Below are 23,359 nucleotides of genomic sequence, written 5' to 3' on the forward strand. Positions count from 1 at the left end.
GAGGACCCACGGGGACCCCCTCCCCGGGGCGCAGGCTGCCCGCCGGGGGTGGCTGGTGCAGGGTGGGAGCGGCCAGGCCCCCCCGCCCCAGGGAAGCCCGCAGGTCTGGAGGTCGACTAGCAGCACTGGCCTCCTTCCCGTCTGTTGAACTCGTGGGACACCCTGACACTTCTTGCAGAGTTACTTCGCGAAGTAACTCTTCCCACGGAGAGGGGGTGTTCAAACCAGGAAACCCCAAAGGCGAGCGTGCAGCTTGGGTTTCCTGTCTTGTCAGGGTACTTTGGCCCTTTCAGAGTCTTCTGAGGTTGATGCTCTCCTTCCTGAGTTTCTGCTTTGAAGATGAAAAAAAGTTCCCACAACTAGGCTTTGTTGCCCTTGGAATAGGGTGGGGACAGGATTCATCAGGGATACTCAACTAATTCAGGAGCTCAGAGTTTACAAATACATGTTGGAAAAAGCAAGTGTGTCACTTTTCACATAAAGCAGAAACTTCAAGTGGTTCAAAGGTCCTGATGTCTTAAAAACTGCAAAACACTTCCCCTATGACATATTTGAACTCTCCTATTTAAGTTTTTATGAAAACCTCTTTTGTGCCCCTCAACTTACAAAATTTGATACACATCTAATATTATTTTTCTGAAATCCTGAACTTATACCATAAAGTTGATTTTTGCACTTGCAAGCAGGTTCACTTTTTCTTAGTTGCACGTCTCATTCTCTTTCAGGATACAGGTGTAGGCAAATCCAGTATCGTGTGGCGGTTTGTGGAAGACAGTTTTGATCCGAACATCAACCCAACAATAGGGTAAGAGATTAAGCTTAATTAATATACATCTAAAGGCACTTAGGAAATTCTTCCATACAAAAAATGTGTTACAGGTGTAGCCCCTGCTGCCTCAGGGAATTCCGAGTTGCTGATCCTCAACATCTCCAGGACTTGAAAGAATACCATGAGGTCTGGTGTATTTTAGGAATATATTTTCTTAAGTCTTGGGAGTGAAAACTTCAAAGTAAAAAAATAGAAATTTGAATCTTGCTTATTGTTAGAATAGACATAGAAGCCATTTATTTATATGTATACACACACACACACACACACACACACACAGAAGTCCATAAATATCAAGAATTGCATCTTGAAAGAAGGCAAATGAAAACAGGTCCTGGTACCATTCTTTTAGCCCTATCAATTAGAAAATACTCAGATGGTTTTAGTCCTTTAACAGCAGCAGGATGGGATCCAAACCCTTCTCATACATTCCTGTGCTGTTAGTAATGATGCATTAATAAATTAATGTTGAGATGTGAGGCCTCTGGTGTTTTGGAGATAGAGTATTAAGTGTCACAGTACTAATATTTAATGTGAGAAGTATTTTGTAGTAGCTTTGTTTTTGTTTTTTTGGTACTGGGGCTTGAACTCAGGGGTGCTCTACTACTGAGCTATACCCCTGGTTCTTTTTATATTTTATTTTGAGATAGGGTTTTGCTGAATTGCCCAGACTGGCCTCAAAGCTGCCATCCTCCTGCTTCAGCCTCCCTAATAGCTGAGATTACAGGCATGCACCACTCGGACTGGCTGTTTTATAGGTTTTAATATTACATTTGGCTTGTAAAACTAAACAGCTGCTGTGCTCTATTTTTATTGTCAAACGCCCACCAATCAAATGGTTTCCTCCATTAAAGAAAAGTTCTGTGGAGCTCATCTTTAAGATAAAATACGGTTTTGTGCTCTATACAGATCATTTTCTGCTTCAAAGAAAAATATGTTACCAGTCCATGAAGGGAATTGCCATCTGATTATCACCTGAGAAACTAAAAACTCCTATTGTCAGTTCATGTCTGCTTTGTTAAACTTTGTTAAACATTTGAGGTCATGAGAATGAAATCCACCACTCTTTCTGCAGTTAAAATGCCTTTCAGTATCCTTCAAGCAAGAACTGGGTATGTGCACATGTTTAAAGCATGACCTCACCCTCCTCGGGGCCTGCCTGTCACTACCTGCACAAGAAAGTGAAGTGATAGGAAGTGATATCAAGTATTGCTGATGATTCAGAGAGTGACATACTTCACACTGAGTCAGAGCCCAAAACACAGAACCATCTTGGTTAGTCCTGAATGAGGAGAGAAGAAATGAAGGTACAGTTTCATGGGCCTCAGTGTGGCTAGTGCTGACTTCCCCTCTCCCTGTCATCAGCGGCTCCTCTGTGCCACATATTTGTGGCCCCAAGCCATCTCATCTCTTCTCCACCAGGAAAGAAGAAGCCAAGGCTTTCTCTTTCTCCTCATTTCCTTCTTGCTCCCTTTCCTTGTTTCTTTTTTCTTAGCCTCAAAAGGTAGCTTCTTCCCTCATGACCAACCCCAACACACCCTGGAGCTCTGGTAGCCCACCTCTTCATCACTTTCTTCTGCTTCCCCTACATTCTTGTCACAGCCTGCAAACAAGCTCCCCATCCACCCGCCTCCACTACAAGGACACAGTTGCCCAGCCCTGCTGCTCAAAGCATGTAACTCCTCAGCTGCTGTTCTCTCCATAGCCACTGTCATCTCATCAATTCTAACCCACCACGCCATTAAAACAGCCTTCTGTGGGTATTGATCACCATTAATTACCAAACCAGTAGGTCTTTCGCCCTCCTGTCCCTCCCTTAAAAAGATTTTTTTTTTTTAAATCGAGTATTTAAAGAAAAGAAGTGTACCAGTTGATGTGAGGGACAGTAAGTAGAAGAAAGCTGGAACCACACATTGGGAGGGCTGAGCAGGTTGAGAGGAAGGGTTGGAAGGCTAGAATGGCAGGACCGAGCAAAAACTGGAAAGGTGGCCAGAGGGGCTGGTAAGACAGCAAGGACCAGGCCTCTAGGCCACCCTGGGCCCCAGAGATGGGGCAGATCCAGCATTGCAAACACATCCCCAATTTCTTGGAGTGAAACTCCTCTGTCTTCCCTAGTTCCCTTCTTCTGCCTGTGGACATACTACTCACTGTTGTCTCCTGGCCTCTCCTGCTGATGAGGAGCTGTGTCCTGGCTCCCGTATCTTCCCGAAATCCTCCTCTCCCCTTTCACAGCTGGCCTTCCTCTGGGTAATATGACCCAAAGTCAATTTCTCTAACCTTTTCCTTGGCCCATATCGCCAACCCATGATTTGGACCTATTCTCACACAAAACTCAGTATCTGTCCCACTTCTACTCCTAAATCTTTCACTTCTCCTAAATTTGGGTTCTTCCTTAATGGCCCAAGTGTTTTGTATAGTGGGGAAGAGCCTGGGCCCTGAAGAACTGTGCTGTGCTGAACTTGAATTAGGCCCTTCACTTGAGCCACCCTGTTGGGTGTAGGGAGGTCCTAGTCCTGCCTACACCGTGGGGTGGTTAGCAAACATTCATTCAGTCTCTTGACACAATGGACACAGGAAGTGTGCAATAAATATCTGTGATTGTTAATGCTAGGACTCCATCCCTTTCGACCCTCTCATTACACACATGCACGGGCATCCTCATGTCCCCTCCTAACTCACTGTCACTAGCTCCTGTCCAGGCCACCACCTAAATATCCCAATTATTAAAGGCCTCATCTCCTCTTATTAGTGTGGGTCTCACGCCTGTGGTCTCCCTGGACTGTAGCTCTGCCACTTACTAATCAATGAGCCCTGGATAGTTGACTCTTAATCAGCAAAAGAAGGGTAATGCTAGGACCTCACTATTGTTAGGAGATTCCATGAGAGAGTGCACTAAAGGTTTTTGCAAAAACCAGTAACATTGGGGCTCAATAAGTGGTAACTTGTTATTTTTCAAATATTTCAGTCTTTTTTACTTTATTTTTATCAAAGCAATGTGTATGTGGTTTTTAAAACATATGAGATGGTGACACAGGGCTTTTAAGGAAATATGACTGTCCCCATTCGATTCTGACCCATTTCCTAGAGACAACCACTGTTGCCATGAAAATCAACTATTTTTTCTGGTCTTTCCTCCAGATTTTTTTTTGTAATATGTGACTGGTAGATCTCTTCTTCTCCCCTCCCTCCACCCCCAATCAGTTTTAGGCAATATCTACTGATTTTTTTCCTTTGGAATGTGAGAATTTGACCTTTCTCCTCTTCCCAGCACCTGAACATTTGCCCTTCTCTATCTTTGCATTAAAGTTCTGTCATTGAACTACACTGATAGCTTAGTGTTAACAGTAAGGCCCTGGGCTGGGGATGTAGTTCAGGTAGTAGAGTACTTACCTTGCATGCACAAGGCCTTGGGTTCTAATCCCCAACACCACCACCAAAAAAAAGAGACAGGCCCTCAAACCAAAGTGTCTTCACCTCCCAGCTTTAACACTCAAGTTGCTCTGTGGACTTGAGCAAGTTATTTAACCACTTTGTTATTTAATTTGCTCATTTAGGAATACTCTGTGACATCTTTCTTAAAAGGTTTTTGTGAATATTGAGTTAAAATACAAAACTTACTTGGAATGATACTTAACATACAGTAAACATTCAGTACTTCTTAGCAGTTTTTTGCTTTTTTAGTACTGAAAATTGAACCCAGGAGCCCTCTACCACTGAGCTACTACTCTAGTCCTTTTCTTTTTCTTGGTTATTTTTAAACCATTATCTTAAAGTTGAGGCTGGTCTTGCACTTGCCATCTTTCTGCCTCATCCTCTGGTGTAGCTGGGATTATAGACACATGCCACTGTGCCTGGCTAGCGATTGGTATTTTTAAATAAACTTCTAAAGCTATAATTTTGAATTCTATAAATGGAATTAGACAGTGTATGTTCTTTCAAGCATTGTGAGATTCATCTGTTATTTCATGTGCTAATAGTTAATTCATTTTTATCATCATATCATAATATCCCACATTTGGATGAATGTCCCACATTTTATTGATTCTATTCTTGTACATTTTGTTTCTCATATAGGGCTATTACATACAGTTGTGCTATTTGTACACACATCCTCCTGTGTGCAGAATATTGTACGTATCTTGTGCCTGTATTTATAATTTTGTTGGAGGCTATATACATCTGGCAGTGAATATTGTTGGGTCACAGGGAAATGTATCTTCCAAAGGATTAAACCAGTTTACCCTTCTCACCAGCAATGGACAGGAGTTCCAGGTGCTTCACACCCTTTGCAGCATTTGCTGTGTCTTTCCTTTTACTTCTTTTGGAGGTATGTGATAGTATCTCATTCTGGTTTTAGTTTCTATTTCTCTAATGATTAAAGCTCCTGAACACTTCTTCCTGTTTATCAGCCATTTGGATATTAACCTTTTTGAAGTGCTTGTTCACAAATCATGTCCATTTTTCTCTTGGATTGTTAGTCGTTTTCTTAGTGGTTTGCAAACATCGTGTTTGTCTTCTGTATACTAGTCATTTATTCTGTGTTTTGCAGATGTTTCTCACACTGACTTTTTCACTCTTTGAAAGGGTCTTTGAATGAACAGATGTTCTTATTTTTAATGTCCATTTAATCAGTCTTTCTGTTTTTGGTGAGTGCTTTTTAGGTCTTGTTTAAGAAACTTTGCTTTACCAAAATGATGAAAATGTTTCCGGTTGTATCCTATTCCCTTTTCTTTTTTTAAAGATCATGCAGCATACCCTGCTGCTGTTTGCTGAACCACCATTGTCCTGAATTGAGCATACATATTTATAAGGCTCTGTTTATGGATCTTTTATTATATTTCTTTGGTCTATGTTTTCAATTGTACTGAAATATAGTTTAACTACATTAAAAATGAACCCATTTTAAGTGAACACTTTGAATTTTTGTACATTCTTACATCTGTGAGATGACTACTGCAGTCAGGATCATTATTCCAATAGATTCCCTCTTGCTTCCTTCTGTTGAGTTCCACCTTTTCCCCCAGCTCCAGGCAACCACTGAGAAGCCTTGTTACTTGAGGTTGTATTTACCTGTATTCATGCATCAATGGTTCGTTCCTTTTTATTACTGAGTAGTATTTCATTGTTTGCTATGTAGCACAATTTATTAGGGGTTTTCAGTTGTATACAATGCTGTTACAAATAAAGCTGCTCCAAATATTTATGGGCTATCTTTGTAAGGAAATATATTTTGTTTATATATCTAGGAGTGCAATTTCTGGGTCACATGCTAAATATGACAGTTTTCTAAGAAACTGTCAAGCTATTTTCCAGAATAGTTGTACCATTTTATGTTCTGTCAGGCAATATGTGAAAGTTCAGTTGTGTCTTTTTAATTTTAATGATTCTATTGGATGTATAGTGATATATCACAAGCTTTAATTTGTATTTTCCCATGGCAGATGACATTGCTCACCTTTTCATCTGCTTGTATCTGTTCATACCTTTGTCTATTTCTCATCGGGTTGTTTGTTTTGTACCTCTCAATCTATAGCTTTTCCTTTTCTTAGCAATATCTTTTGAAGAATACAGGAGTTTCAATTTGATCAAATTCAACTTATCAGTTCTTTTTATGTTTCATGTATTATATGTCTTATGCATTCAAGATCACAAAGATTTTCTCCAGTGTTCTGGAATTTTTACATCTTCATACTTTTTAAATTTGGTCAATGATCTTATTTCTAACAATTTTTATTTACCAAGTGAGATAAATGCCAAGGATCCTTCTTAGTATTTCCTGTATGCCAGTTTAGTTAATCCTAGCAATATTTGTTAATTTGGAATTTTGCATTTATTGCATTAAATTACCATGGCACCATTCTCAAAAATAAATTGATGCTTATGTGTGGGCTTATTTCTGGACTTTTGGTTTTATTCCATTGGTCTAGTTTATGCCAGTGCAATACTGTGTTTGTTGCTATAGTTTTAGTTTTTAAAACATAATGTGGTCTTAAAGTCTAATTGTGTCCTTATTTCTCAAATTCGTTTTGGTTCCTCTAAGTCCCTGGCATTTTGGTCCAGATTGTAGACTCATGATGCCCACTTCCTCAAGAGAGTCTCCTGATTTTGATTAGGAACACAATGACTCTGTTGACTCATTTGGGGAGAATTGACATGTTAACAGTATTGCATCTTTTGATCTATAAACATGATATAAGATGTATTTCTCTGTTCTTTTAACTTTTTATCAAAGTTTTTTAGTTGTTACTACACAAGTCTTGTATTTATTTTGTTAAACTTACCCCAAAATATTTCATGACTTTTGATGTTACCATAGTGGGGTTTTTTTGTTTGTTTCAATTTTCTTTGCTAATAATACATAGACACAAAATTGGTTTTTACATAACAACCTTGTATCCTGTGACTTTATAAATTCAGCTAACTTGGAGAGCTTTTTGTTTGTTTATTTTTTTTTTTTTTGTAGATTCCTTGGGATTTTTTAAGCACATAATCCTGTCAGTTGTACTTCTCCACTACCAAACTATATGCCTTTTATTTCTTCCACTTGCCTCATTAACAAGTAGACCTCCAATACCATGTTAAGAATTAGTGTGAACCAATATTCTTCTCTTAGTTCTGATTTTAGGGGAAAATCATTCAGTCTTTTGCCATTAAATTAATGGTTGATCTAGGTGTTTTATAGATGTCCGCTATCAGGTTGAGGATGTTTCTTTCCATCCCTGAATTAATGAAAAAAAATTTTTTTAATTGAAAATTGTGTTGTGCTGGGTGCAGTGGCACATGCCTGTGGGCTCAGGAGGCTGAGGCAGGAAGATTGTGAGTTCAAAACCAGTCTCAGCAAATTAGTGAGGCTCTAAGCAACTTAGCAAGACCCTGTCTCTAAATAAGTACAAAATCTGCTGGGGTTAAGTACTCCTGGGTTCAATCCCCAGCACCAAAAAGCACACTGTTTTTTACTTTATCAGGTAGTTTTTAAAATATATTTGGACTTTTTTTTTTTTTTTTAGCTGTTAATATGGTGACTTTACAAAAATTGATACTAAAACAGTAAACAATGTTATGTTTCTAGGATAAATTTCTCTTGGTCATTATGCATTATCTTCTTCATACATTGTTGGATTTACTAAAATTTTGTTAAGGATTTTATGCCTCCATGTTTATGAAGAATATTGGTCTTTAATTTCCTATGATGTCTTTCTCTAATTTTGGTATGAAGGCCTCATAAAATGAGTTGGGAAGTGTTTTTTGCTTTGTTGGAAGAATTTGTGTAGAATTGGTGTTATTTCTTTCTTGAATATTTGGTAGAATTCAAAAAGCCATCTGAGCAGAAAATTGTTAACTATAGAATTCACTTTTATTATTAAATATAGGCCTATTCAGGCATCTATTTCCTCTTCTGAAAGCTTGGCTAGTTTGTGTCTCTCAAGGAGTTAATTTGTTGGCATTAAAATTGTTCAGAATATCCCCCTGTTGTCCTTCTAATATCTTTAAGGTCTGTAGCAACAAGCCCCACTTCCATTCTTTTCCTGTCGAGAGAGGTACTGTGCCCCAGAGATTGACCCCAGCCTTTCTTATTTTTCATTTGGACATGGTATCCCTGAGTCACCCAGGCTGGTCTCGAACATGCCATTCTCCTGCATCAGCCTGGAGTTCTAGGCATGTGCACCAACCTTCTTCCAGTCTCTATTAATAATTTGAGTTTGCTCTCATTTTCCCAGTCTGTTTAGTATAACTTTATCAATTTTATTGTTCTCAAAAAAAAAATCAGTTTTTGCTACCTTCTTATTTCTGTTTTTCTACTTAATTGATTTTTGTTTTTACTTTTTTTTTCCTTCCTTTTGCTTACTTTGGCTTAATTTGGTCTTTTCCTAGTTTGTTGTTGTTGTTTTTATTGTTTCTTTTTAAATATACATGACAGTAGTATGTAATTTAACATACATGTATGAACTTATTATTATATTATATTTATTATATTATAACTATATCTTATTATAATTAGGATCCCATTCTTGTGGTTGACCATGATGTGGAGTTACACTGATCATGTTTTCATATATGATAATGGGAAAGTTATGTTTTGTTCATTCTATTGTCTTTCCAATTCCTATCCCCCTTCCCTTCACTTCATTCTCTTTTGTCTAATCCGGTGAACTTCTATTCTCCCCTCACCATTATTATGTGTTAGCATCTGCATTATCAGAGAGAACACTGGGCCTTTGGATTTGGGGGGTTTGGCTTATTTCACTTAGCATGCTAGTCTCCAGTTCCATCCATTTACCAACAAATACCATAATTTTATTCTTCTTTATGGCTGAATAATATTCCATTGTGTATATTTACCATGTTTTTCTTTATCTATTCATCTATTGAAAGGTACCTAGGTTGGTTCCACAACTTAGCTATTATGAATTGAATTGCTATAAATTGATGTGGTTACATCACTGTACTATGTTGATTTTAAGTCCTTTGAGTATAAACCAAGGAGTGGGGTAGCTGGGTCAAATGGTGGTTCCATTCCATGTTTTCTGAGGAATCTCCATACTGCTTTCCGTAGTGGTTGCACCAATTTTCAGTCCCATTAGCAATATTTGAGTATACCTTCCCCCCCACATCCTCGCCAACATTTATTGTTACTTATATTCTTGATCATTGCCATTCTGTCAAGAGTGAGATGAAATCTTAGAGTAGTTTTGATTTGCATTTCTCTAATTGCTACAGATGTTGAACACTTTTTCAAATATTTGTTGATCAATTGTATTTCTTCTTCTGTGAAGTGTCTGAAACCCATTTATTGATTGGGTTATTTTGGTTTTTTTGGTGTTAAGTATATTATGAGTTCTGTATATATCTAGAGATTAATGCTTTATCCAAGATGCGTGTGGTAAAGATTTTCTCCCAATCTTTAGGCTCTCTCACGTTATTGTTTCCTTTGCTGAGAAGAAGCTTTTTAATTTAAATTCATCCCATTTATCCATTCTTGATTTTACTTCTTCCACTTTAGGAGTCTTGATAAGGAAGATCCTAGGCCAACATGGTGAAGATTTGGGCCTTTTTTTCCTTCTATTAGGCGCAGGGTCTCTGTTCTAGTGCCTAAGTTCTTTACCCACTTTGGGGTGATTTTTATGCAGGGTGAGAGATAGAGGTTTAATTTCATTTTGATACATTTGGATTTCCAGTTTTCCCAGCACCATTTATTGAATAGGCTATCTTTTCTGCAGTGAATGTTTTTGGCATCCTTACTAGAGTATGAGATTACTGTATTTATGTGGGTTTGTCTTTGTGTCCTCTATTTTGTACCTTTGGTCTCCAAGTCTATTTTGGTGCCACTTCCGTGCTGTTTTTGTTACTACAGCTCTGTAGTATAATTTAAGGTCTGGTATTGTGATGCCTCCTGCTTCACTTTTCTTGTTAAAGATTGCTTTAGCTATTCTGGGTTTTTTATTTTTCCAAATAAATTTCATGATTGCTTTTTTCTATTTCTATGAAGAATGTCTTTGGGATTCTAATAGGAATTGCATTAAATCTGTGTAATGCTTTTGGTAGTATGGCCATTTTGACAATGTTAAAAAACTGCCTGCCCAGGAGCAAGGGAGATTTTTCCTTCTTCTGAGGTTTTCTTCAGTTTCTTTCTTTGGTGTTCTGTAGTTTTCATTATAGAGGTCTTTCACCTCTTTTGTTAGATTGATCCCCAGGTTTGTTTGTTTGTTTTGTTTTGTTTTGTTCTGTTTTTTGAGGCTATTGTGAATGGAGTAGTTTTCCTAATTTCTCTTTCAGTGGATTCATGGCTGATGTATAGTAATGCATTTGATTTATGGGTTTTGATTTTATATCCTGCTCCTTTGCTGAATTCATTTATTAGTTCTAGAAGTTTTCTGGTGGAATTTTTTGGATCTTCTAGATATATGTCATCAGCAAATAGTGATAGTTTGAGCTCTTCTTTACCTGTTTGTATCCTTTTAATTTCTTTCTTTTGTCTAATTGCTCTGGCTAGAGTTTCCAGGACTATGTTGAATTGAATTGGTGAAAGAGGACATCCTTATATTATTCCAGTTTTTTAGAGGGAATGCTTTCAGTTTTTCTCCATTTAGAATGATGCTGGCCCTAGGTTTAGCACATATAGCTTTTACAATGTTGAAGTATGTTCCTACTATCCCTAGTTTTTCTGGTGTTTTGAACATGAAGATGTACTATATTTTGTCAAATGCTTTTTCTGCATCTATTGACATGATCATATGATTCTTGTTTTTATGTCTATTAATATGATGACTTGTGTTTATTGATTTCCATATGTTGAACCAACCCTGCATCCCTAGGATGAGCCCCATTTGATTGTGGTGCACTATCTTTTAAATATTTTTATGTGATTTGCCAGAATTTTATTGAGAATTTTTGAATGTATGTTCATCAGGGATATTTGTCTGAAGTTTTCTTTCCTTGATGTTTCTTTGTCTGGTTTTGATATTGGGGTGATATTAGCTTCACAGAATGAGTTTGGAAAGCTTCCCTCCTTTGCTATTTCATGGAATACCTTGAGTAGTTTTGATGTTAATTCTTCTTTGAAATCAGCTGAGAATCCATCTGATCCTGGGCTTTTCTTGGTCGGTAGGCTTTTGATGGTGTTTTCTATTTCATTACTTGAAATTGATCTGTTTAAATCATGTGTGACCTCCTCATTCAGTTTGGGTAGGTCATATGTCTCTATAAATTTGTCGATGTCTTCAATATTTTCTATTTTATTAGAGTATAAATTTTCAAAATAATTTCTAATTATCCTTCTATATTTCAGATATGTCCATTGTGATATTTCTTTCTTTATCTTTTATTTTGGTTCTTCTCTCTTTTTCTCTTCATTAGCATGGCCAAGGGCCTATCTATTTTATTTATTTTTTTCAAAGAACTAACTTTTTCTTTTGTCAATTTTTTCATCTGTTTCTTTTATTTTGATTTCATTGGTTTCAACTCTGCTTTAATAATTTTTTGTCTTCTATTGCTTTTAGTGTTGACTTGTTATTCTTTTTCTAGGTCTTTGAGATGTAGTGTTAGGTCATTTATCCATTGACCTTTTTATTCTTTTAATGAATGCACTCAATGCAATAAACTTTTCTCTAGTACTGCCTTCCTAGTGTCCCAGAGATTTTGATATGGTGTATCAGTGTTCTCACTTACCTCTAAGAATTTTTTTATGTCATCCTTGATTTCATCTACTATCCATTCATCATTCAGTTGTGTATTATTTAGTCTCCATTTATTATAGTAGCTTCTATTTTTTGTTTTATCATTGATTTCCAATTTCATTCCATTGTGGTCTATAGAATGCAGGATATTATCTCTTGTTTTTTTGTATTTACCTGAGTTGCTTTATGACATAAGATATGGTCTATGTTAGAGAAGGAGCTGGACGAAATATTCTATACATGTCTGTTAAGTCTAAATTATTGATTGTATTATATAGTTCTGTAGTTTCCTTATCTAGTTTTTGTTTGGAAGATCTGCCTAGTAGTGAGAGAGGTGTGTAAAGTCACCCAGTATTATTGTATTGTGGTCTATTTGACTCTTAAAACTGAGAAGGTTGTTTTTTGTTTGTTTGTTTGTTTGTTTTATGTACATAGATGCTCCATTGCTTGGGGCATAAATATTTATAATTGTTATGCCCTGCTTATATATACTTCCTTTAAGAAGTGTGAAATGTCCTTCTTTGTCTCTTCTGATTAACTTTGGTTTGAAGTCTACTTTTTCGGAGATGAGACTGGAAACCCCTGCTTGTTTATGCAATTCATATGAGTGATTTATAAATCCTTTCATCTTCAGCCTGTGATGTCTTTGCCCATGAGGTGAGTCTCTTAAAGACAGCATATTGTTGGTTCTTGCTTTTTAATCCAATCCACCAGTCTATGTCTTTTGATTGATGAGTTTAGGCCATTAACATTCGAGGTTATTATTCATATATGATTTGTATTCCTGTCATTTTGATTTATTTTGGTTTTTTATTTGTCTTAGTTTCTCATTTGGTTGAATGTCCCTTTAGTGTAAATCCTCCCTTTGCTGGTTTTCACTTCTTTTTTTTCACTTCATCCTCATGGAATATTTTGTTGAGAATGCTCTGTAGTATAGGCTTTCCATGATTTTCTAGAAATCATGGAATGTTTTAATTTCATCTTCAAATCTGAAACTTAATTTTGCTGGATATAAAATTCTTGGTTGGCATCCATTTTCTTTCAGAGCTTGAAATATATTATTCCAGGACCTCCTAGCTTTGAGGGTCTGGGTTTAGAAATCAGTTGAGATCTGAATTGATTTCCTCCTATATGTAATTTGATTTTTTTTCCTCATAGCCTTTAAAATTTTGTCTTTATTCTCTGTGTTAGTCATTCTCATTATAATGTGTCTTGGTGTGGGTCTGCTGTAATTTTGTACATTCGGGGTCCTGTAAGCCTCTTGTATTTGATTTTCTATTCCATTCTTTAGATTTGGGAAATTTTCTGCTATTATATCATAGAAAAGATGTGCATTCCTTTGGTTTGTTTCTCTACTCCTTCATCTGTTCTAATAACTCTTAAATTTCATCTTTTCATGTTATCCCATAATTCTTGGTTGTACTGTTCATGGTTTCTTACCATATTCTCTGCATATTCAACTCTACTTTTCAGATTACGTATTTTTTCTTCATTGTCTGAGGTTCTGTCTTCCTAGTGGTCTAGTCTGTTGGTGATGCTTTCTATTGAATTTATAATTTGGTTTACTGATTCCTTCATTTTGAGGATTCCAGCTTAGGTTTTTTTCATGGTCTCTAACTCTTTATTGAAGTGATCTTTCTCTTCCTGTATTTTTTCTTTGATTTCACTCCTTATACTATCCTTTACTTATTAACAAAACGTTTTAACTATATACAGTCTGCACTCCTTCTTGGACATTTCTTCTACTGTGCTATCAATGCCTTCCGTTGTTGAATCATCTTGGTTTGTTTGGGGCACTTTATTCCCTATTTTTTCATGTTGTTAGTGTGCTTTCCCATCTAAAAGTATGGATATAAGACAGGATAAATTCTATCATGTAGACCTATAGTGTTCCTGAAAGTTTCCAGTGTTTCGCCTTTACTGGTGAGACCAATATCAACAGCACACAGTTTAAAACAATATATAGCCTTAAACCTAATAGCTCCCACTAAGGCATCTATTGCTTTCTTGCATTAAACCAAAATGATGAGTTGAGTAACTGTCTATAGTACAAACAGAATATTTGTTAAAACGATTTACAATTTCAAATGGTGAATGACAGAACAGAGATAGTGTAGTATGCAATATTCGCAAGGGAGGAAGAGAGAAGCTAGAAGTAAAAATTCACAGGAAGAGTGGAAAAGGAACCAACAGAGATTGGCTGTTGGTTGGAGAAATGTTGGATAGAAAATCCAAGAAAATAGACAAGATCAAGGAAGAATACAAAGAAAAAAACTTAAAGACATAAAAATACAACAAAAATGCAAAACACCATTCATATGTCATTGTCCTCCACACACTGATGCATAAAAAAATCCTGTTCCAAATATGGTAGAGAGATTAGTGAACCAAGGGGCTGGAGATGTGGTAACGTGCTTGCCTGGCATGCGCGGGGCGCTAGGTTCGATCCTCAGCACCACAAAAAAATAAAATAAAGATGTTGTGTCCACCGAAAACTAAAAAATAAATATTAAAAAATTCTCTCTCTCTCTCTCTCTCTCTCTCTCTCTCTCTCTCTCAAAAAAAAAAGAGAGAGAGAGAGAGAGAAAGAGATTAGTGAATCAAAAAATAAATCTTGCTGGAAAGTCAAACTTTCTCTGTCAGTGTTCAACAGTTTCTCAGCTCTGTCTCTGACATCTCTTGGGATCACCAAACCCAGATCAGCCCTCACAAACCCAGTCTCTATCCCACTGATCTGGGCTTCAGATACCTCAGACTTAGTCACACTGTAGTCCCAAGATCTCAATGCTGCTCCTATTTGCAGAGAACACCAGGGATACACTTATGCAAAGGAACAACCCCCAAAAGCAGCAGCAGGACAAAGGCCACCAGCACTCTCAGCAGGAATACCCCAGGTTCCTCCAACCCGCAGGCACCCCCACACTGGACCTGCAGGTCCCAGCTGAAGTCCCCAGACAGGCTCTTGTGGTGGTAATCCTGCTGACACCAGGCCCTGGCTGATGTCCCAAAATGGGTGCAGCCACATGCAACCAAACCTGGAGTCTCCCCCAAAGCAGTCCTCTAGGCCATGGTAGCAACAGTAGTAGCTGTGGTTGTTGGCAGCTGGTCAGCAGTAGCGGAAGTCTGCAGCCGTGGGGGCAGCGTCACTAGGCTCTCTCTGGGAGTCAGCAGCAGTGTCTGCTTCAGTTGCATCTGGAGCAACGGTTTCTTCTGTGGAAGTAGCACCCAGAAAGAAGACTTCCCGCAGTGTAATCAGAGGCAGAAGCAATGGTGCTAGTGGTGCTGGTGGTGGTTGATTGACAGGAGATTTCTGGTTCAGCAGCAGCAACACAGAGGTAGAGTCAGAATTCACTTCTGAAGTAACAAAGGTCGTTCCCAGAGAAGAGACCTCAGGGCAGGGCAGCAATGTCTGCCTGGCATCCATGTTTTAAGAGTTGGTATATAGCATTCCAACACCTTTTAACTTTGCAGGCCTGGATTGAGAAATCAGCTGAGATGTGTGTTGGTTTCCCTCTAAACCTGACATGTTGTTTTTCTCAGGCAGCCTTTAAAATTCTATCCTTATTCTGTATGTTAGGCATTTTCATAATAATGTGCCTTGGTGTGGATGTGTTGTAATTTTGTACATTTGTGGTCCTGTAAACCTCTTACATTTGATTTTCCGTTTCATTGAAAAGATTGTGCATTCCTTTGGTTTGTATCTCCACCCCTTCATCTATCCCAATAAATCTTAAATTTGGTTTTTCATGTTATCCTATAATTTTTAGAATTTCTGTTCATGATTTCTTAACATCTTCTCTCTGTGGTCAACTCTGTTTTCAAGATTGTATATTTTGTGTTCATTGCCTGAGATTCTGTCTTCCAAGTGGTCTAGTCTGTTGGTAATGCATTCCATTGAATTTCTAACTTGGTTTATTGCTTCCTTCATTCCGAGGATTTGTGCTTGATTTCTTTTCATAATCTCTGTATTGAAGTGATCTTTCATTTCCTGCATTTTCTCTCTGATTTGACTCCTTCCATCATCATTTACATCAGATCAGTTTAAATATGTATTTTCTAAACTCCTTCTCTTGTCATTTCTTCTACTGTGGTGTCTGTGGATTCTGCTATTGAAGTTTCTTGGTTTGTTTGGGGTGATTTGTTCCTTTCCTTTTTCATGTTGTTTGTGTATCTACACTTCTAACAGTGTGAGTCTGAGGCATTGAGGTTTTTACCCTGTGGACTTACGATGTCCAGCAAGGTTTCCAGTACATGGCAGTTGAGGGGAAGACAAATAATAACAACCACCAATGCAAACAATATACAGCAATAAACCAAGTACTTCCTGTTGTGATGTCTACAATGTTAATTGTTGCAATAAACACAAAATGCCCACAGTGATGTGAGTTATTTCTCACAGTAATAACAGTAAGTTTGCAAAGTTTACAATTTTGAATGGTGGACTGGGAGAGAACGAAGTGATATAGGATGTGATGATTACGATGGAGGAGGAGAGAAAATAGAAGTAAAAAGCTAAAAGAGTGAAAGAGAACAACAGAGTTTGGCTGTTAGCAGAAGAAAAGTGAGAGAATTAAGAGAAACCAATAAGTAAGAGAAAAAAAAAAAAAAAAAAAANCACATACACACAAATATATATATATATATATATATATATATATAGTAAAAATTTTAAAAATAAAAGAATTCAAAACAAAGTCAAAATATACTAACCAAACATCTTATTCCTCATAATACTGATCCATGACAAAATAACTGGCTTCAAAAAATGCTAGAAATGAGAAAAGACAAATATGAATGTGTGTAAATATCCATGAACCATTCAGTTCACAATTAAACAGAGAATAGGAAAGGGAAAAAATAAAAGTAAAAATTAAAATTAAAAAGGAATCTTGATGTAAAATTAAAGAATTTTTACCGTTAGAGTTCAAGTGATTCTCAGCTTCCGTTCTCAACAGTGTTAGGTGGGGTGGCCTGGAGGGGGACACCACACCTCAGGGTATGGTTGCTGGAGTTAAGAATAAATACCAGAAATACCGTAGGCAGAACTCTTAGAGGCAGGGTAGTTTGTAGGTTCTTCATGAATGACGATTGGTCCGATGATTTTAAATCAAAAGCACCTCCAGTGCCCAGCAATTGCTGGTCCACACTGAAGGACAGGTCTCCAGGGATCTCCAGTCATGCAGTTGAGGAGCCAATGCTTAGTGCCCTCCATCACCTGCGAACCCCACGTTTCCATGTCTCTTGGATTCTATCTCCAAGCTCAATTTCTCCCGTCCCTGCCCTTTTGAATTCCCATCCAGACACCTCACTCCCAGCTGGTCTTGCAAGCAGCTGGATTGGGCATGGGGGAGTGGAGCCAGGTAAGATTCCATGACCAGTATTCCCCTGAGTAAAGCGCTCTCTGCATTTGATTTTCTCCTGGTAGTTAGGCACACTCTGTGTCACGCATTATGGGTTTGGCAGGCCTGTATTTTGGGTCAGACTCAGGTTTTGCCAAGAATCTTCTCTCCCAGTTGCTAGCCCCTATGCCACTGCCAGAAAATGGTCTCTTCCTCTGTCCCCCTCAAACATCGGGGCGAAGTGCGGCTTCTTTCCCACACAAGGATACCGTGCAGCCTGCCTTTCAGGGTGGCCCAGCAGTGTCTTTGGTTTCTAAATCACAACTCAGGCCTCTCAAAAATGTGGGTTTCTTTAATTTCCTTATTCCTCCAGTTTGCTTGTGGAGGGACCCTTCTGGCTTGGGCAGCAGCAGTGGTGCTGGAGATTTCTTTCTTATTATATCCAAAGTCCTCAGTCCCTGATTTGCCTTGAGCATCCAGTATTAATCCCAGAAAAGTCCCTTTTTTTTCCACCCACCTTGCTGAGATGCTGCCTATCCGCTTTCTTAGTTTCATGACACAGAACAGCCAAGAAAGCGACCTTCTCTATTCTACCATCTTGAAAAACTGCCTCTTTTTCTAGTTTTAGGTAGAAGTTTAGTCCATTGATTTTTAAGGCCTTCCTTTTTTCTTATGTGGATATTTAGAACCACAATTCTGATATGCTTTATTTTAATTTTGATTTAGTTCTATTTATAATTTCCCATGTGACTTCTTTGACCATTCATTACTTAGAAGTGTGTTTTATAATCTCCACAACTTCAGGGGATTTTCCAGAAGTTTCAGCTATGGATTGCTATCTTAAATCTGTTGTGCCTGGAGAACACTTGAGTGTTCATCAGACCTTTGACTTGAGGTTCGCTTTATGGCCTAGAACATGGTGTATCCTAGAAGTTCTGTATACACTAGAAAAGAACATGTGTTCTGCTACTGCAAATGTCAGTAAGTCTTCATAGTTAATAACTCTGTTCATACCTTCTATATCCTTGCCAAATTTTTTTCTCTGAAAAAAATGAAAGGGGTGTTCAAAATAACCCTAATTGAGGAATGGTCTGTTTTTCTTTTTAGTTGATCTGCTATGCTTCATGGGTTTTGAAGCCTTTGTTATTGAGTGGTTGTGTATGTAGCATTATATTTTCTTAATTATTTGACTCTATACCATTAAGAAATTTCCCTTTTATTCTACTTTAATGCAATCTGTTTGTCTTCTCCCATCCATTTATATTTAACCTGTTTATAGCCATGTAGTTCAGATGAGATTCTTGCAGACAGAATTAAAGGGTTTTACTTTTTAACCAATCTAACATTTTCTCTGTCTTTTATTTGGAGTATTTAGATCCATACTATCTAATACCATTCCTGTTAGTCACATGTTAAGATCAAAATTTTAGATCTTGTCATAAAAGCTACATTTCAATCCTTACCACAGAAAGTTGTTGTATAACAATGGCTTAGACCATTTTTACTTACTATAAATGTCTTGTTTACATCTTTGTTATTATTTTAATGGTGTTTTAGGATTTGTAATATGCTTCTTTTTTAATTTTTTTGTAATTTTAGATGGACAGCATGCCTTAATTTTGTTTTTTGTTTTTTGTTTTTTGTTTTTTTGTTTTTTTTTTTTAATGTGGTGCTGAGGATTGAACCCAGTGCCTCATATGTGCTAGACAAGCGTTCTGCCACTGAGCTACAGCCCCAGCCCCTGTAATATGCTTCTTTAATTCAAATTTTGTGTTTAAATATGTGATTTTACATATAATGCAGGAATTTATTGAGTATGTACTATCATTTCTCTTATGTTCTTTGTGCTTTTATTGTCATATTTCACTTCTGCTTGGTACAAAATCCACCATATCCCTTTTTTGGGGGGAGAGGATGCTTAGTTAAAGAGATCATAAGCTCTTTATTTTTCCCCCCTCTATCCTTGTGCCTGTAGCTTAATTTCTAAATCTTTGTCATAGGTCATATAATGTCTAGTGATATGAGTCTTCTTTGTCATTCTTCAAGAAAGCTGTTGGTGTAATGTCATTTCTTGTGAAAAAAGACCAGGACTATTTCCTACAGGCACCGCATCACTGACAATGGACTTTTTTGAGAAAGACTGTTATGGACTGATTTGTTAGGACCCACATCCATGGGATAAGTCTCTAACTCCTGATGTGACTGCATTGGAAGCATGACCTTTATGGGCATCATCACTAAGGCTAGAGGAGGTTGTAAGGGTAACTCTACTCCACTAGAATTGTGCCCCTATGAGAAGAGTAGATTATACAGAGAAGGTGGCCTGCTGATGAGCCAGTAGGAGAGGCCACAGCAGAATCCAGCACTGCCAGCTCCTTGGTCTTTCACTTCCAGCCTTCAGATCTGTGAGAAACAAAATGTCTGTTGTTTAAGCCACCAGTCTATTTTTTTAATTTTCTTTTTCTTTTTTCTTTTTTTTTTTTTTTTTGGTGACATGCTGAATACATTAAAGATTTAAAAAAATACATGGAAAAAGCAATGTTGTATAAGTGTAAGTATGGAGAAAAATTAATTGTTGACTATGTATAGTTGTAAAAGATTAAATTTTTTTTGTTGAAAGCAGAGAAGAATGATATTGGCCCATTACCATTCCATATAAACATTAAAAATCATCTTGTCTGTTTTCACACACACCAAGACACTCACCTGCACTGTTTTCAGTAGGCACTGCATTGAATTTATAAATCAGTTTGAAGAAAAATGATATCTTTATAAAACTATTGTGACTTCAGATGTATGAACTTTAGACTATCCTTCCTTTATTTTGGGATTCTTTATTTTCTATCATTTTTTTTCTATTTCTCTCTATATAGATTTGCACATCTTTCATTAGATTTCTTTCAAGGAGTGGGATATTTTTGTTTTGAAATTTTTTTATTTTCTCATTTGTTGATTGCATATAGATGTAGTTTACATTTTTAATTGAGCTTACATCCATTGAGTAACCTTCCTAAATTTACTCATTAATTCAGATAGCACATATCTATGGATTCTTTTGATTGTGTTTTGGTGCACACTTTGATATCATCAGGAATAACATGGTTTTTATGCTTTTTTCTAATCCTTAAGCTTTTTATTTCTTATTTTATTAGATCCTGTAGGATCTCCACAACAACACTGAAAAGAAATGGTGGTAATGGGTCTTCTGATCTTGGTGTAATGTTATTGGGACACTTTGTTGTACCATTAACTATTTTCGATGCAGGTTTTTTATACATAGCCATATTACATTATTCAAACATCTTCCTTTTCATTGTTTCTGTGATTTTTTTTTAACTTAGTATTGAATTTATCAGAATTTTTTCTGTATGTATTGTACTAATTACATATTCTCTTTTATGCAGATAATGTTAATTTGCTGTCATTTTCATGGATTTAGCCCACTTAGGTTGTGACATTATTTTTATACATCATTGGCTGTAATTGACTATTATGTTTTTAGGATTTTTGAGTTTTATACATGAGAATATTATGTAATACCCTTTTCTGAATACACATTTTAGATTTGTATCAAGATTGTGATTATCTTATACAACTGGAAAAGTCTATGGAAGACTGTAAAATTGCTCTTTTCTTAAATTGTGAAATTCATCAGTGTTGCCATCTGGGCTTAAGCCCTCCTTGTATGATAGAGTTTAAGAAATCAGTTTCTTTCATTCTCAGGTCATTTATTTCTGCTTGCATTGGTTTTGATAAATTGGGATTTGTTTAAGAATTTTGACTTTCATGGATTTTTTCCAATTTATTTGTGTAACAATGTTAAGATTGTATGTTGATAACCCTTTTCATTTCGATATTATCTATTCTGTATTTTATTAATTTCTGCTGCTAACTTTATGCTCTCCATCCTGTTCAGTTGCATTACTCCTTTTCTAACTACTTGAAGTAGGTAGCCAGCACTCAATTTCAGTCTCTTTTTCAGTTATATTCCTTATATTTTAAAACGTTAACCATGGCTTTTGCTAGATCCAGCAAATTTTTATACATCATCATATCGTAATCCCTTTGTTCAGGTAATTTTCCAGTTTACGTCACAATTTCATCTTCGCCCCAGTGTCATCTGTATGTCTTTCTCAGGGCACACCTAGGCATAATCCCAGTTAGTTTTCTTAATGATTGCTAGCACCATGGTTTGAGGTGAGAGGACACATTTTGTGTAATGTAAATCCTTTAAAATATGATGCAGCTTGCTACATAGCCCAGCAATGGTCAGTTTTGATAAATGTTCCCTGTTTACTTGACTGGATTATGTACTCTTCAGCTGCTAGGTGCTGTGTTCTGTGAGTGGAATTAAGTTAAGATTAGTAATCAGGTTTATTTTCTGTTATCCTTGCTGGTTTTTTGAGACCTGATTCTGTCAGTTACTAAGAGAAATGGGTTAAAATCTGCCGCCACGGTTGTGAATTTGTCAATTTTTCTCCTTTATTCTGTCAGTTTTGCTTTATCTATTTTGTAGCTACATTAGGTACCTATGGATTTAGAATTTTATGTCCCACTGATAAAGCAAACCTGATAAAATTTTGAAATGTACTCCTTTATCTCCAGGAAAACATTTTGCTTTGAAATCTAAAGTATTATTTCTTTGGTTGGTATTTGCATGGTGCATCTTTTCCCCATCCTTTTTGTGTTCAGCCTTTCTGCGTCTTTATATTTAAGGTGGCTTACTTCTAAAATCAGTATGATTTGACTTTCATAAAGTATACCCCACGTAACCACCATCCTAGTCAAAATGCAGAAATACCAGTAACCTCAGAAAGTCCCTTCTGTGGGTCCCATTTTCCATAAGCATCCATTGTGATTTCAGTCATAATTTACCTATTCTTGAGTTTCACATAAGCAAAATAATGCAGAATATAGTATGGTTGATTCTTCCACGTGAAATATTGTTTTGCAAATGTCTCATAGTCTGTTTTTTTTTTTAAATTGGGAAATTATATTCTCTTATATGAATAGACCCTAAGTTGCTTTTCCCTTTCCTGATTGTGGACTAATGTAAGTCGTTTCCAGTTTTTTTGTTTTTTGTTTTTTTTTGGAAGGTGAGGGGTACCAGGGATTGAACTCGGGGGTACTCGACCACTGAGCCACATCCTCAGCCCTATTTAGAGACAGGGTCTCACTGAGTTGCTTAGTGCCTCACTTTTACTGGGGCTGGCTTTGAACTTGTGATCCAGCCTCCCGAGCCGCTGGAATTACAGGCGTGCACCACCAAAGCCCAGCTTGTTTCCAATTTTTAGCTATTATGAATCTGGATGCTGTGAACATTCTTTTACAGATTGGGTTTTTGTTTTGTTTTGTTTTGTGTTGTTTTGTTTTTTGTACCAGGGTTTGAACCCAGGGGCACTTAGTCACATTCCCAGTCCTTTTTATTTACTTATTTTTATTTTAAGACAACATCTTGTTAAGTTATTTAGGGCCTCACCAAGTTCCCTGAGGCTGGCTTTGAACTTTCAATCCTCCTACCTCAGCCTTCCAAGCCACTAAGACTACAGGAGTGCACCACTAAACCTGGCTCTTCTAAAATTGTTTTTGTATACATAGGTTCTCACTTCCTTTGGGTAAGTAGTAGAAGAATTGCCAGTTCTTAGAGTAGATGCATAGATAATGTTCTAAGAAGTTGCTAAATGGCTATCCAAGGTGGTTGTATCACTATACTATATGTTTAAGTCAGCTTTTTTGTTGCTGTGACCAAATGACCTGACAAGAATAATTTTAGGAGGAGGAAAAGTTTATTTCGGTGCTCAGGGTTTCAGAGGTCTCAGTCCATAAGTGGTCAACTCTGTAGTTGTGGGCTCAAGGTGAGGCAGAACATCACAGAGAAAAGAGTGTGGTGAAGAAAAGAGGCTTAGGATATGGCACTAGGATACAGAGAGAGCCTCCACTGGCCAAAGACAAAATATGTACCCCAAAGGCATACCCCCAGGGACTCACCTCCTCTACCTGCCTTCATTTACCACTCA

General features: G+C 37.1%; 1 protein-coding gene across 1 annotated transcript in view; it reads left to right on the forward strand.

Moving 5' to 3' along the window:
* The window catches only part of Rab22a (RAB22A, member RAS oncogene family), a 63,805-nt gene that overhangs the window by 1,503 nt on the left and 38,943 nt on the right, over nt 1-23,359 (forward strand). Inside the window, exon 3 of the mRNA XM_048811949.1 lies at nt 635-805. Coding sequence (XP_048667906.1) covers nt 635-805 — 171 coding nt within the window. The remainder of the gene's footprint in view (nt 1-634; nt 806-23,359) is intronic.

Source organism: Marmota marmota, unplaced genomic scaffold, assembly GCF_001458135.2.
Source record: "Marmota marmota marmota unplaced genomic scaffold, marMar, whole genome shotgun sequence".
Classification (NCBI taxonomy): Eukaryota; Metazoa; Chordata; class Mammalia; order Rodentia; family Sciuridae; genus Marmota; species Marmota marmota.